Genomic DNA, 15,464 nt, shown 5'->3' on the forward strand with positions numbered 1-15,464 from the left:
GCATACTCCTACTGCTTGATGAGAAAGGGAATGAGACATAGAAAATGAAAACTGTAGACATGAAAGCCTACCTTGTGCCAATTCAGGTTTGGTCTTTATTTCAAAAACCACAGGGTGGCAAAACAGTCCATCACAAGGGACAAAGGGCACAAATCAAAGATATCACATAGAACACAGTGGTGGTCAATATGGACAATATTTTTTTGGGATTCTGAAAAACTATGGTCACCTGTGCCATTAAAACCTGGGCTGACTTTTTTTTTTTTTAAGTCAAATATACAACAAGGTCTATGTGTGAATAAGCATAAAGCTGTGAGCCCTCACGCTCTTCCTGCTCACGGGCGCCAGCATGTGGGGCTACCTTCACAGAGCAATTTGTTTTGGCTTTTAACATTTTAAGTAAGCAACAAATAAATACTCAAAAAGAAGAGGGAAAGGGGTTCCGTTCCATGGCTGGAGGCGCCGCATCACGCAGTTACACGGGTCATTTACGGCCAGATTTAGTAGAGTCTCTGCTATGCTAATGCGAGTTGTAAACCACCAAGACGGAGACACACTGCGCTGGGTTTTCAGCGGAGCTCAGTGGAGCTACGTCCAGTATGCCTCTCCAGGGCTGGGACAGGACCATGAAAAGGTGAGTCAGTAAGACGGCATGTGTATACTTATTCATTTGTTCCCTAAGTGGCTGGGCGCAGGGTAGGACGGCTGGGTGGGAAAATGCCCAGAAAGGGAACTGCCCAGACCTAGAGGAGGAGTCTGAAGGCAGCAGGGCCCTGGGCCCCAGCCTTCGGAGCCAGGCAGAAAGGCAGAGGTTAACACACAAGCCTTGAATGGAAATCTGCCCTGAAGGTGAGCAGCCACACCCTTGAAGCGGGCTGTGGAAGGTACTTTTAGTCTGTGTGCCCAATCAATTCATGCTCATCCCACTTAATGTCGACCACTGAAAATGAAGATGGGGGGAAGTTACAAGATTTTTTTTTTCGGTTTCATACTGCCGTATAATCGATCGCTAAGCATTTCATAGAATCACATGAAACTTGCAAGTCAGGTGCAATTTAATTTACCAGATACCAGTGAGAAAAAGAAAACCCGCTCCAAAACACCGGAGAAAAGAGACAGGGAAACCTGGGCGCTTTTCTACCTTCTTTTGAACTGACACAGACTCTTGCATGATGTAAATCACGGTTAACACGAAACTCGAGCTCTTTCACGGTCTTGGAGCTCAAGAGACAAATCTTGGGGGCTCATGCCTGCGCATGCGCACACATAAACACATGCTCTGTTTCTCCCCAAAATAGCCACATTTTTTTTATTTGGTGATTCAATACATTTTTAATTCCAAATAGTCACTGCATAACCTAGGCACAATATTAAGCATTGTACAAGCGAAGTATTTTACTGATTTTCATTTCAATTGCCAGAGAGTACAATAAGTGAATGGGTTAAAGGATATACTTCTGTACATAAAAATATCCATGTATTTATACAAGGGTATGGAACAGAGTTTAAAGATAATAAAACCAGACCATCACAATAAATAGGATGTGTTCCTACAGGACAGCAGGGTATGCTTTATCAGTGAGCTGTCCAGTCTCTTTTCAAGGTGCTTTTTTTCTTCTGAGCTAGGCTCACACTTCCCAAAGGAAGGGCTAGGGTTTAGTCACGACTGGATCTGAATGCCTATGTTTGTATGTTGATTTTTATTTGCATTTCCAATAACAGGGGTAGAAGATATGATCATTTATTTTCAAAAAGTCTTTGTGACTTATCGAATTCTATTGATTTCCCACTTCAGTATTTTAAAATGCAGATTAATCTAAGCTCTAGCACCGTATGAGAATGAAATACATGTATTTTTGTCAGAGCAACAATATTTTATATCATCTTTGCTCCTCTGGCTATAACAATTCTGTTTAGAAAAATTTACCAAGCTAAAAATAGTTGATCTAGGTTGTCATAAAAAAAGAATATTAAATACCTTTGGTAAAAATAGATATATTTAACAAGATTAGAAAAGCAAACAGTTATAATGTCAAAAGGAGAATATAAAAATGTACACAATAAAACAAATAAACCGACTTATAGATAAAGTGAAGATAAGGCCACTCTTCTTTAAAGGTTTGTCTCTTCCAAACCATGAATGTAGTTCTCTTCTTCTAAATGGTAGCAATTTTAGTAAGAAATATGGAAAATCCAGTCTTTCCTATCAGCATGACGCAAGTTTGATTCATAGCAACAGAGTTCTTTTTTAAGAACCAAGTTTGTAGAACATAGAACACTCTTGTTTATATATGTGGATCTAAGGAAACAATTCCAGGTTTCTGCGATTTGAGGCCCAGAACATGGAGCTTGAGAGTTAAGCAAGGCAACAGAATCAGCCACTCCCGTGTGCACAGTTCTTTCCTGTACTGACATTAGCCTAAGCCGTGGGGAGACAGCTGATAAACAACACAGCTAGCTGAGTAAGGACATGGCAACTTTGTAACTAGCTAGTGATGGACAACATTTCATTTTGTTTCTGCGACCAAAGACCTTTTCTCTTGTCTTTCGGGCCTCCTCTCAACAGAGCTGTTGCACAACTTCCAATTCCGTTTGGTGTCTCCTCTTTCGGAACACTCCATAAATCCTGAAGATGAAAGGTCCCTGAAGCAAACAACTGAGATTATGGATGGGAGATAATGCACAAGTTCTAGAACAGATGAGCCACGGAGCCGCACTGCTCTGGGAGAGGCTGCGCTGGCGGACACGGTTATCCTCCTGTGTGCCCTCTGCACACACAGTCACACTCCTCGTGGTGCTCCAGGGCCACGTCTGTGAGAGATTTATGCAATCCCCGCACACCGCTCTTTGGTCGCAACTGAAGGACCTGAAAAGGAACAACGGAGAAGTCATCCATAAAATCAGCCAATGTCTGTGACTTCGGATTTCATGGGCAAGTAACATTTCAGGAAAGCATCTTGGGGCCCAACGAAGACTTGAACAAAATTTTGACTTCTTCCTAGTGAAGGAATCACGAACACGCTCTCCTACCCCTCAGAGAAATCCTAAATGATCAGCATGCTTTCACAAAAGAAAGGCCCTTTTAATACCAGCCACTCGGAAGGACGCTGCCTCCACACAGAGAACAGTCCTTAGGTTGAAAGTCTCACTGTGTGCTCTTTAGTTTACTCCCCTGACAATACTGCAGAGAATGTCTCCTTGATTAAGTATTCGGAAACCACGACTGCCCAGTTTTTTTTCTGCTTGTTGGTTTCTTTCACTCATTCCTTTTTTCACACATGTAACAAATATTTATATTCCAAGCGATACAAATACTACCATACCGCGGAAGGAAACACGATCAGCTACAGCTGAGTTTGCTCCATTATGCCACTCATTAATTTTCTTGGCTACACTTCAAGTCCTCTATAAACTTGATGCGACGGATTAGATGTACTTCATAGACATCAGCCTCCATCCCAGCTAACTTTGGGCAGCTGGATCCTACTGCCTAGTGTAGGGAAGGCTGAGCTTTAATAATAATGATGCCTCTATTAAATGAAGTTAATGTGCAGTCTGGCTTTTTAATAAAAACATAAAGTTGACTCCGATACTAAAGATATTTCTTTTTAACACTGTGGCAGGAGGTCACAGCTACGGATTCTATAAAAGATTATATGAAGTATTTGGTAAGAACTACCTATTCAATATGTGTTTGTGCTTCTTAGAATAGAAACAATAACATTTCGGGAATTGTGTTTGTTCAGAATATGAACGAAGACCAGAGCACATAATAGTACGAGGTGGTCTAATTTCTCTGCTCTCTGGGTGGGACAAAGATAACTTCACAGAACACCTTCTAAAGGATACCCTTCTCGGAAATATTCGTTAATCCACAAGTCAAGTCTTATGATTGTTCCATTTGAAGATTTAAAAGAGAAAAGTAGAGAATGTATACAGCATTTAGAGTATGTGGTCATATCAAAGGTTAATCAGCTAACATTTTTTGAATGCTTACTGTGTGCCAGGCACTGTAATAATGTTTTTACATACTTTAACTCACAAGAATTCTATGAAGTAATTTAGAATTATTACTCCTATTTTACACATGAGTGAACAGAAGCTTTAGAGAGAATAGGGACATAACCAGTATTTGCACTTGGGCCAAAGATGAATTATTGAAGTTACAGTGATAGATAATAACTTTATAAAAACTCAGACTATATTATTAGCCATATATTCTACTTCTTTAGTAACTTTCTTCCTAGAGACCTAAACTGCAAAGTCTTGGACTAACCGTGAGAAACAGGAAACTTTTAAAGCAGATTTTCTATTACACTCACAATTCTAGAACAAAAATTACTAAGACTGTATTATCTTAGCATGAAACTATGAATCCTATCTTAGGTGTCAGTACCTGACTTACTGTTTTGAACAACTTGAGGTGGCATCAAAACTAACTAGTCTTTAGATACTGGTGCTATCCCTTATCAAACTTCTGTTAGAAATTGTTTCTGGAATGAGGCTGAGTGCAGATAAGCTGCAATATTGGCCTAGCCAACGTCTTTAATTCCTATCCCCACTTGTATACATTTTCCTAGTTAGTAGGGGAGAAAATGACTATAAAAGGTAAGGGTTAGAGAAGCTACCATATACAGTCCTAACAGGCAGCCATGCCAGGCTACGATTCTATAATCGTCCTCTCCTCTAGAAATGCTTAAGTCAGGATGCAATCACCCAATAAAAGCACCCCACCCCAGCCTTCATCCACTGATCATTGTGGAATTTACAAATAGCAGAAGAATCTCATAATGTTCTAGTGATACTAAATCTTAGATGAGACATTCTAATACATGGGAGGGGGCTTAATTAGGGCTTTCCTTCTTAATTTCTTTCCAAAAATTGTTTTAATTTGGGAAGAGAAAGACAGACTTGGAAAATGACCAACAGGTCCCAGATCATGTGAAAGTAGACAGTTTTCAGGATATAGTTTATGATTCCATAAAACAAAGAAGCCAGAAGCACATTTCACCCAACTTTGAAAGAGAGGTTCAAACTAAAATTACAAACCCATGAAAAAAATAATCCAGGGAAAAACTAAAATCAGGGATGGAAGAGATTAGATCAGGTATAGAAAGAACCATCAAGAAATAAGATCAATAAATGATCTATTATTTCTATTTCTGCCTACACTGCACAAAGTGTCATTAAATTTGGGGTGTGACAGAACTTTGGGAGATGGGCCTCACTACTAGAGAAAGGTCACTGAGATATATATTTTTTAACCAAAACAAATCCATGCAAGAAAACTAAGACCATATGGGGAAGGAAGATGAACGAGAGAACAGCTAACATGTATCAACAGCTTGAAATGTACCAGACCTGGTTCTAAGTGTTTTGTCAGCTCTCTGAACCCTCACAATAGGATATGAGGGTTAGGTGTTCACTTTAAACACAAAGGTATGGGAGGCACAGGAGATAAAGTCATTTGCCCAAAGTTAAACAGCTGGATGTCTGGCTTTGGAGTCTGTTTTCTTAAGCACTAAACCGTAATGTGATCTTTGCTTCTTAGTTCTCAATTTGGTAAAAAATAAAAATAAATAATAATTATGAAGTAACAACAATTGTCTCATGGAGAGATCTCTCAAGTTCTACACAGGCACAGAAGGTAGACTGGAAGGAAAGTAGGAAATGTTTCAAGGAAGAGGTAACACCTAAGTTCATTTATATGTAAAGTCTTGCTTTCTGAAATATCCTATTTGGGAGACAGAAAAATCATTAAGGAAATCGGGGTGGGGGGGATGGTTTTCAATAAACAGTGTCTAGTAATCAATACAAAAGCAATAAGAATCTTGTCAACAGTTAGATTATGCGATAATATCAAAACATGTAACAAGAATATCATCCTATATATTATGAACCTTTTAATTTGCTAGACTCATTTTTGGTACAGTGGTCGAACCCACTGAAAATGGTAAAGGAACCAAAACAATAACTGTAATATCTGTAGTAACACAGGGAATCCAGTTCAGCTTAATAATTAGGGAAGCTGGTATAATAGAGATAGATGAAGTAGAGAAAAATTAGAACGTCTAAACTCTGTCTTTGTTTCTGTGTTCTCCCTAAGGTAGAATAATCTTTAAAATGAAAACTGGAACAACAGTCATTGAAAAGATCGAAAAGAACTAGGGCCCCAAATAGGCTTCACTTTAAATGAGTTTAGTCTTTAGATCCACATTAATGGTACTCAGTGACTTAATGATTTTAGAACTATTTGAAATTATGTTTTTAAAAAAATTTCATTTATTTTTTAAGAGTTTATTTATTTATTTGACAGAGAGAGAGCGAGCGAGAGAAAGCCCACCAGAAAGCACAGGTTGAGCGACAGGAGAGGCAGAAGAAGAAGCACATTCCCCACTGAGGAGTAGGGAGACTGACAAGGGACTTGATCTCTGAAATCACGACCTGAACCTAAGGCAGACACTTAACTGCCTGAGCTACTCAGGTGCCCCAAAATAATTTCATTTATTTAGAAGCAGTAGTACTAAACTCAGAACTTACCTCCAAAACATCAGACTGAGAAAAATCTAGGCTTCAGAAATGATCAATTACACCAAATAGATAAAAGTCCTTTTTTTTTCATAAGGTAATTTGTTAATAAAAACCTATCACAGAAAAATTAATGATTCCTACAAAGCATTTTTTAAAAAATTAAGACATGATTGTTACCGGAGGTATTTGTGAGAAATGTGGAGTATTGTATTTCCCCACACACATGCATTAGAGATATCTGTGGGAAACTTGTCTTAGGTGGTCACACCATTAGATAACCATCCATACTTGTCTGTGTGTACGTACAGATAATGCATACATAACCGTCCCACCCAAAGACTACAGAATAAGGAATGATGTCATTCTGGAAGAGGGCCAGTGAGTTTCACAAGCACTGCCCACAGTCTTTCCTCACACAAGAGTTTTATCTGAGCCGCTAAACAGATGCCACACACTTTGTGGCAACTTTCTTAACAACCCTAAAACCAATGTTATTTGAAATGAAATCTGTAAGTAGAGGACAGATGACGATCCACTCGACTTGAGGACTGAGTGAGCTGACCAAAAACATGATGCAGGCTCAGCATCTGATAAGCTGGTTTAAAAAAGCTACTCTGACTAGTCTGGGTTTTATAGCTCGAAGATAGTGACTATAAATCAAGCATTGTTGGCTACTTCCGGGTCCCGGGATACACTGTATTTAATGGGGATATGTTTCAGAAAGTCCACAATTAGACGATTTCAGGTGAGGAAAGTTCACTCTCGTTTAATTTCTGTTCTCACCGCAGCCTTTCTAAGTCACCAATCAGTTCTAATGCCTGCATCGATTTTAAGGCATTTTACTGAGTTTGTTTGGAACTGCCATATTAGGGGTTTTTCCTTGACTCTCAGATTCCTGGTTCATAGAGTAGCAGCAAGGCGGGCTTCTGAGCACAGCCTGGCTGAAGCAACCTGAGCCACCAAGCTGATGATCATCTCCTTCCTGAAAGGGGAGCAGAGACTGTTCCCAGGACAGGATCTTTAGAAGAACGGAGCGCAGGGGCACCTGGGTGGCTCAGTGGGTTAAGCCTCTGCCTTTGGCTCAGGTCATGATCTCGGGGTCCTGGGATAGAGTCCCACATCGGACTCTGCTCGGCAGGGAGCCTGCTTCCTCCTCTCTCTCTCTCTCTCTCTCTGCTTGCCTCTCTGCCTACTTGTGATCCCTCTCTGTCAAATAAATAAAATCTTAAAAAAAAAAAAAAAAGAAGAAGAACGGAATGCAGAAATGAAAGTAGGACATGAGTACTGGTGGTAAACAGTTCTTTTTTTTTTTTTTTTTTTAAATCAGACTGCCAGTTTGGGATGTGACTTTCCAAAAATGGCAATTGACTGATTGTCAGGGAATAACACAGCTGGGAAAAACCTAAGAGGTTATCGTATCTTACATTTATTTGAACAGAGGTTAAGTATCCTGCTGATGGTTACAAGTTAATGGTAGATCTAGGATGGAAACAGGGTTCCTTGCCAATTGGGATCCAGTGCTTCTGTCCCTCTTTTATCAGCTGCCAGCGCAATACTGGTGAAAGGTGGGGGTTGAGGGGGTTCCAGCTGTGCTATGTAAAGTGCACTTTTCATTTTATAGTCAACAAAGGTTCATTATGTCGTACTGTCCATTAAAGAGGTGCCATTGTGCAGCTGCCTGGGCAGCTTTAGTTTAGCTAACAGGTAAGGGTTTTATTGATATCCTTATGCACATGAAAAATTATTTTATTAAGCAGATATTTATGTTGTATTACTCTTTGGGTTAGTGGAAAAAAATACAAAGTAATGAGATAAAGTTATACCGAAATGAAGTCAGAAGGGCCGATTTCGCTGTGGTATAATGTAAACGTTTTGTGCAAATTAAGGTTACCTCTATAATCCCAGTGTTTTGGGATCAAGACCCACATCGGGCTCCCTGCTCAGAGGGGAGTCTGCTTCCCCCCTCTCCCTCTGCCTGCTGCTCTGTCTACTTGTACTCTTTCTCTCTGTCAACTAAATAAACAAAATATTTAAAACAAACAAACAAAAAACTAAGGTTGCTTCATCAAGAATGTTTTGCTTCCTGATGTACAACGCTACACAATGTTGCTGGAGAAAGGGTGGGCATAACTGGTATATTCTAGCACTAACAAAAATTTGGAGTAAGTTCTAAGGTTCCCGAGGCTCTGAAAAACAATCATTACTAACATTTAGTATTTATATTTTCCTTAATTCCACAGAATAGAGATGAAAGGAATCCATAAAAGGCTTAACATGTTATTTGGGGCAACACGAATAATAGGAAGATTGGTATAACTGTGAATATGTCTTCTTGGGATTTGTGTTCCCGTATTGCCCCAAGTGGAAAAATAAGTATCAAAGATCTCCTTTCTCCAACAGAGACAAATCTGTCTTTTAAAATATTTTCCCTTCATATTTTGAAATGTGTAAAGCTAAAAATTTCACCCATTTTCCGCCCCCTGCAGAACACATTTACTTTTTTTGTATGACAGATGAAAACGTCACTGACCACCCGTGTCATACAATCAGAGGACAAGCCTGCTAAATCCTCAATGCCCGGGTTTTTGAGTTCAAGGTCCTGATTTAAAAAAACAAAAAACAGAAAACAAAAAAACTATTTTGCCAACTTTATTTGTTCTTTTTCCATGAAGGCTACGCCTCTCTTCTAAACAAAAATTCATTTCAGATACACGACTTTGTCATCTTTTTTTTTTTTTTTTTTTTTTTTTAAGGTGCAAAGGAACCCAAGAAGAAAAGGGTACACCTACCTCGTGATATTTTTTCGTGACTTTGCTTGGGACACATTGACACTCCTTGCAATTGTGGGGACAGCAGGCACAGTTCCCACCACAGCGTTTAACCAGGAGACAACCTGGCCAGAAAATGCTGTCCGTTCTCTTTAGCTCTTCCCTTATGGACACTGAGAAGTTACGCGGTGTGCAGCTGTAGAGTCGTACCTCCTCCTTTAGAAGGTTCAGGTCCACCACTACATGGCATAAAAGAAAGCAAAGAAAAATAACATAGTTATGCCCTGAGCCTGAATCTGCTTCATCAAGATCTTTCCATAGAGAAATCTGTTTCACCGACACTATGCCCAACAAGGCCTCTTCTTACTTTGATGAGGTTTTGGGGCTCTGCCGCTTGCAACTTGGACTTTTCATTTTATAGTCAACAAAGGTTCATTATGTTGTACTGTCCATTAAAGAGGTGCCATTGTGCAGTGTTAAGAACAGAGCCAACAGAACAGTTGAGAGCTATAAATAGGAAACTTTACACAGAGAAAGAGTGCTACACCTTTTAACCCTCATAAAAAAGTAAACAAGGAGATCATTGGAAGGGAAGAGTAGAATGTATAATGATGAATGCTTGGATTAGAAAACAAATGCAATTTTTAAAAAGGATTAGAAGCTCAGGCAATTAATGAAGAACAACTTACAGAAAATTACTGCCAGGACTTTATATAATTTTTCTGGCAATGAGACTCAGAAAATGCAAAAAGGGCATGAAGGAAATGAATTTTTGAGGACAGCTGAGTAGACCATGAATAAAAAAAATGACACACTTTAAAAGGGCTGAGGTTGCTGAAGACCCCTGCTTCCGGTGCCCTGAGTAATTCATAACATTTGAAATTCAGTTTAACTAAGCGCCTTCAGATTTCTATTCTTCTCCTTCTAAAGGATGGAAAAGATGTCTAGTTTATAATGATTGTCTCTATTTTTTTTTTAGCAAGTTGGTTAACTATGTAGTGTTTTATTCTTGAAAAGTATACCTACTTGTGAAGACCAAACAAAAATATTCTTTCATCAGATTGTTGTAGTGAATTCTTAATCATTGTTTTTAACTACAAAATGATACTTTCCTCAGTTAATTTATATCAAAATAGCATTTCATATTTAATATGAGTTTATATAAAACACGAATAGTACTTAATTACCATATCCTCTAATTTTAATTTCTGCTTTATAACTTTGCCCTTTTTTCCCTAGATATATTCACATATTAGCAATTCCAATAAAACTGAAGAGTTTTGGATAACATACAATTCATCGAAACTTTTTCTTCAAAAAAGAAATTTTATTTATTTATTTGACAGAGAGAGAGCAAAAGGAGGCAGAGAGGCAGAGCGGGGGACGGTAGGGAAGCAGGTTCCCCGCTGAGCAGAGAGCCTGGTGTGGGGCTTGATCCCAGGACCCTGAGATCACGACCCAAGCCGAAGGCAGAGGCGTAACCCACTGAGCCACCCAGGTGCCACCCCAAAAGGAAGATTTTTATTAAAATTTGAAATATTATCTAATAGAATAAATCTAGTTAAATACCTTTTCACTAATATTGGAAGCATTATAAATAAGAACTGAAAAAAAAGAAGCATTTTCTGGCTAAGGATGGCTTCAAGTAATAATAAGCACTACGTACTCCAGTTTTAAAATTCAAGTGTTAATATTTGAAAATAATTTTAAAATGAGAACGTGATTAAGAATCAAATGCTTGTTTTCTTATTGCTTGTTTTACAATTCTACATTTACTTATACGTGTGATCAAGTTTTTCTAAAATATCAAAGGAAGCCACTGAATTTTCAAGAAATGTATGGTAAATCATACATATGCAATTGTAAATTATAAGCACAAGTCAACTATAGGGTTAACTAAAACCTTGGTCAAGTGTAGGGAAATGCTAAAGAAATGCTCATTCCATGGGTTCATTTCAACAACTTATTTAGCTAAAAAATTGTTTCCCAACTCAATAGAAAATCACTGTTTTGAGTATTTAAAGATTTCCCTTTCATCTGAAAATGATCCTGTGAAAGGAAAGCTTTTAAATATTTAAGAGGAAATGAGTTCATTCTTTTGTGTGCCATAAAAGACCAACTTATCTCTAAAAAAGTAATGAGATAATTGAGTTAAATGATGTCACATATTTCACCTGATTTCATTTGGCTGAACTAATAGTATATGTACATACTGCTCTTTCATTGTTAAAGCTATTTGTGAGTTTATCTGAATCTTTTCTCTAGAAGTTACTATCTGGGCAAGAAGGGTTTAGAAAGTCAAAAACACACATACAATACAAAAAGCCAGTTGCCAAAATTTTCAATGCTTATTTAAGATTTATTCCTCTTTAGAATGTGAATGAAGCTCTCAGCTTTCAAAGGATATTCATCTACCTCAGTTTTAAACACACTATTTCATGAACTAGAAAATGAGACTGTATATGTTCACTTTAAAATGTTTACTTAACCACAATAAAAGGTTAGACAGATTTCCCCAGTGAACTGAGTTATGATACCTGCTACAATGTGAAAATTTAAACACACTTGCAACTTAGCTTCCACTCATTTATCATGTTTGACACAACAGTCAAAAGCCCTTTTTAAGTACTGTGTAAGCCTGACTTAGAAAATAAGGTCTTTTCTTTTTCTGCAGTAGCAAGGTATGAATGCAAACCCTAAGTCAGAGGAAGAAAAGGAAAGAAACAAAACAAAACAAAATAAAAACACTGAAAAACCCAAACGCAGTGCACACCGCAATTAGGGATTTTCAGTTTGGGATATCTTATTTGAAATATAAGCTTCCTACTCCTAAGGCTTCAAGCTCATCTAAGCCTCATTAAAATAAGTCATCTGACTATAATTTGATGTCACAAATTCTCCAAAAATTGTACAGAACTTCTGCATAAGAAAAATGGAAAAAAAAAAAGATAAAAAAAGAGAAAGATCATGTCCAACATATATTTTTTTCATAACCTAATTATAGTCTTATGGTGGTTTCCCTGTGTAAAATATCTGAAAATAAAAATCAGTGTTTGGGTTCTTTATTTCTTTTCTGTAACTATTTCCTAAGACAACACATGTATTAGTTTGTCTCTCTAAAGAATGAAGATTTTGAGTAAGGCACCCATTAAAGTCGGTTTCCTAATGCAGATTTTCTTGTTCAGATTCACCAATATTGCAAGTTCTACTAAAAAAGCTAATGCAGACTGAAAAAAAAAAATAATGGGTACATTTTCCTTCTTTAGTTGCTTACTCTTTTAAGATATTCAGCTCAAGGATATTCTATTACTGTAATGCAATCTGAGGGTGGTCTCTGTAAGATGAATGTCGTAACACTGTGATATGTTTATTCTGTGGAAAATCAATTTTGATGTCTAATTAGGAGCTTTTAAACGTTTTACTCCTTGTTCCTTTGTAGAAAGACTCTCGGGAGGGGAGTTGGTTTTGTCTATAGAGATGTTATCCCACACCTGCATTTTAGTTTATGTAGAGTTCCAAAAATATACACTGCTTTTCTCACACTTACTGTATGCTTAAAAAGTTAATAGTTTTGGCAAACTGCAAAGGGCTTCAATTTGGAAAGTGCTAAATGAATATTTGAAAGATCTGGTTCGGTGCTGGATGCTTTTAAATATATGCTAGCCTCTGGCCATATCGTCACTGAGCACCAGGTGGAGAGGTGCGGGGCCTAAAGGCATGGCTGGGAGGGAGATTTTTAGACTTGAATCCTGAGATCAGCTGTCAAAAACAAGATCTGAGCTTAGAACCTGGTTTACTCCCTTGGCCTCTTCCAGATCAACATGATTATCTACCTCAAATCTAACAAAGGCTCCATTCACAAGTGTTTCAGCTAGCCTTGCAGATCTTCATTTTCCTGTTCCTAAGTGGGAGGGAAGGGAAGTGTTCCTAAGTTATTCATCAAGTTATTCATCAAGATCAAATCTTATAAATATGTAACAGCCTTCAGCATCTGGACAGGATTCGGCTGCCCATGTACTTGAACACCAATTTCAAATATTGCTGAAAGGAAACCACGTCTGTTGGCATAGCAAAATACCGTGGTTGGGCAAGTCTGGACATGACCTGCTGAGATTAAAGCTCTTGATCCAGAAGGGCTGCAGCTCTAGCAGGAAAGGGCAGGAATCGGGTTTCTTTCTGACAGGATTTAGAAGAACGAGTCTGGTGCAATCTGCCCTTGTGAATTGCTCAATCTACCTAAACATTGTTCCTTCAATATAAATTCTCCAGACTATCATTCCATTCTCTAGAGTGACCCTGAGTAGACTGCAATGTTTCTGAGAGCCTGAAATGGACTTTTGGAGGGCATTATAATTAGCCAGTTATTTCTATTACTGTTTCATTTGTGCCTGATATGGATACTTTCTAAACTTAATGTTACTGGAAAAATTAGCTAACCTTAGGAAAGACTCAGTTAACGTTATTTCCAATCTCTTGATCATATGGAATTAAGTTTAATTATCAACACTTTTACTCACTTTTACTCTTGGAGGGAGATAGGCTCATAGGGTCAAGTGATCATTTCAGAGGCAAATTTATAGAGAGAACAATTATCATGGTATGGGTACCTTTTGGTCATTCTTTTCTTGTTCTGGATCCTGTCCTGGAAACTCCTAGTTATATATTATGATGAGCCACTGTTATTTTCCATATTATTTATAGAAGTCTGTAGGCTTAAGAGATGGAAATTGATATAACCCTGACCATCGGGGACATGGTAGGTGACGATTTTTATTTCTCTTCCTTTTCTAAGGCCCAAATCTGGTTAGCAGCTAAGGTAATCTCTCTTGAATCTCTAAATCAATATACCCCAAATATTAAATGTGAATAAGCAATGATTCTCACGAAACATAACAAGGGACTTCATCAAAATGGTATTTTTGAATTAAAGAAATAGCAAGAATTTTCAGCAAAAGTATTCCTTTTAATCTTCTAAACCCCCTGAATTATAATTGCTTCTTTTTGTCTGCATCCTTATTTAGTGTGTAAATATGTCCAAATGTTACAACAATGGGCTATTTACACATATCATGGAAGAATTTTAAACTCTACTCCTTCGAAGCTGTGGTAGAAGGATCCGAAACACTAAAATTGCTAAGAAAATTAATCGGGGTTGGTTCTAATCTGAAGAGAAAACTTACCTCTGGATTTTCTTCCAAAAACAAATGCCTTGCCAAGAAGTTGCCAGGTTGGCCTATATAGATCTTCCAAGTCCAACTGCCACCTGTCTGGTTCAAGATACCGAATGAGATCTTCCAAGGTACTGAAGGCAGTGACAGCATTATTAAGCAGATCCAGTGGCAAAGCTGAAGGCGGTAACACAGAAGGGCTCACAGCTTCTGTGAATTGCTGAAAGTAAAATGAATCTTATGTTAACTGTTTTAAAAATGACAGTGTATGGGGTGCCTGGGTGGCTCAGTGGGGTAAAGCCTCTGCCTTCGGCTCAGGTCATGATCCCGGGGTCCTGGGATCAAGCCCCGCATTGGGCTCTCTGCTCAGCAGAGAGCCTGCTTCCCCCTCCCTCTCTCTGCCTGCCTCTCTGCCTATTTGTGATCTCTGTCTGTCAAATAAATAAATGAAATCTTTAAAAAAAAAATGACTGTATTTCTTCTGGACTTAGGCATGAAGTAAAGTAAACTGAGGCTAAAAATGCAAAGAAACTGAAATTGTATTCAACCCAAATCAGAACTAATTTCTTTGCAAGTTCATGTAGATGAATTCCAATAGATCTTTGTGCAGTCAGTGAGAAAGACATTAACCTTCATTATCACAAACCATGGTAGATGTGGATATCTGATGCTTAAATAAAAAGGAAAATGTCTCTATGGTTCAATTAGGGACTTACAGTGGAAATTATAACACATTTACCCAATTTTTCTTTTGTTTTTCACTTTTTATTTTCCTCCATCTGGAAAATCACCAGGTAGTTATGCAGATGAGTGTCAGACAAATTAAAAATTTAATATAAAATAATTAACCCATGAAGAATTAGAACAAAATATAGGCAATAAGCCTTTCTCATTGGAGAAGAACTTGTTAGTCAAGACGGAGAACACCCAAACCATAACAAATAACTTTGATACATTTGCCCATACTTTTTTTAATAAACAGGATTAAAAGACAGAC

General features: G+C 38.0%; 1 protein-coding gene across 3 annotated transcripts in view; it reads right to left on the reverse strand.

The window, feature by feature from the left end:
• Positions 1–971: 971 nt before the first annotated feature.
• The window catches only part of PDGFC (platelet derived growth factor C), a 196,816-nt gene continuing 182,323 nt past the window's right edge, over positions 972–15,464 (reverse strand). For all 3 annotated transcript variants that reach the window (XM_032862978.1, XM_032862988.1, XM_032862997.1), the window contains 3 exons: positions 14,480–14,687; positions 9,321–9,538; positions 972–2,866 (listed from right to left, as the gene is read on the reverse strand). In XM_032862978.1, coding sequence (XP_032718869.1) covers positions 2,750–2,866; positions 9,321–9,538; positions 14,480–14,687 — 543 coding nt within the window. In that variant the 3' untranslated portion in view covers positions 972–2,749. The remainder of the gene's footprint in view (positions 2,867–9,320; positions 9,539–14,479; positions 14,688–15,464) is intronic.

Source organism: Lontra canadensis, unplaced genomic scaffold (genome assembly GCF_010015895.1).
Source record: "Lontra canadensis isolate GAN:19392208 unplaced genomic scaffold, GSC_riverotter_1.0 scaffold1, whole genome shotgun sequence".
NCBI classification, from domain to species: domain Eukaryota; kingdom Metazoa; phylum Chordata; class Mammalia; order Carnivora; family Mustelidae; genus Lontra; species Lontra canadensis.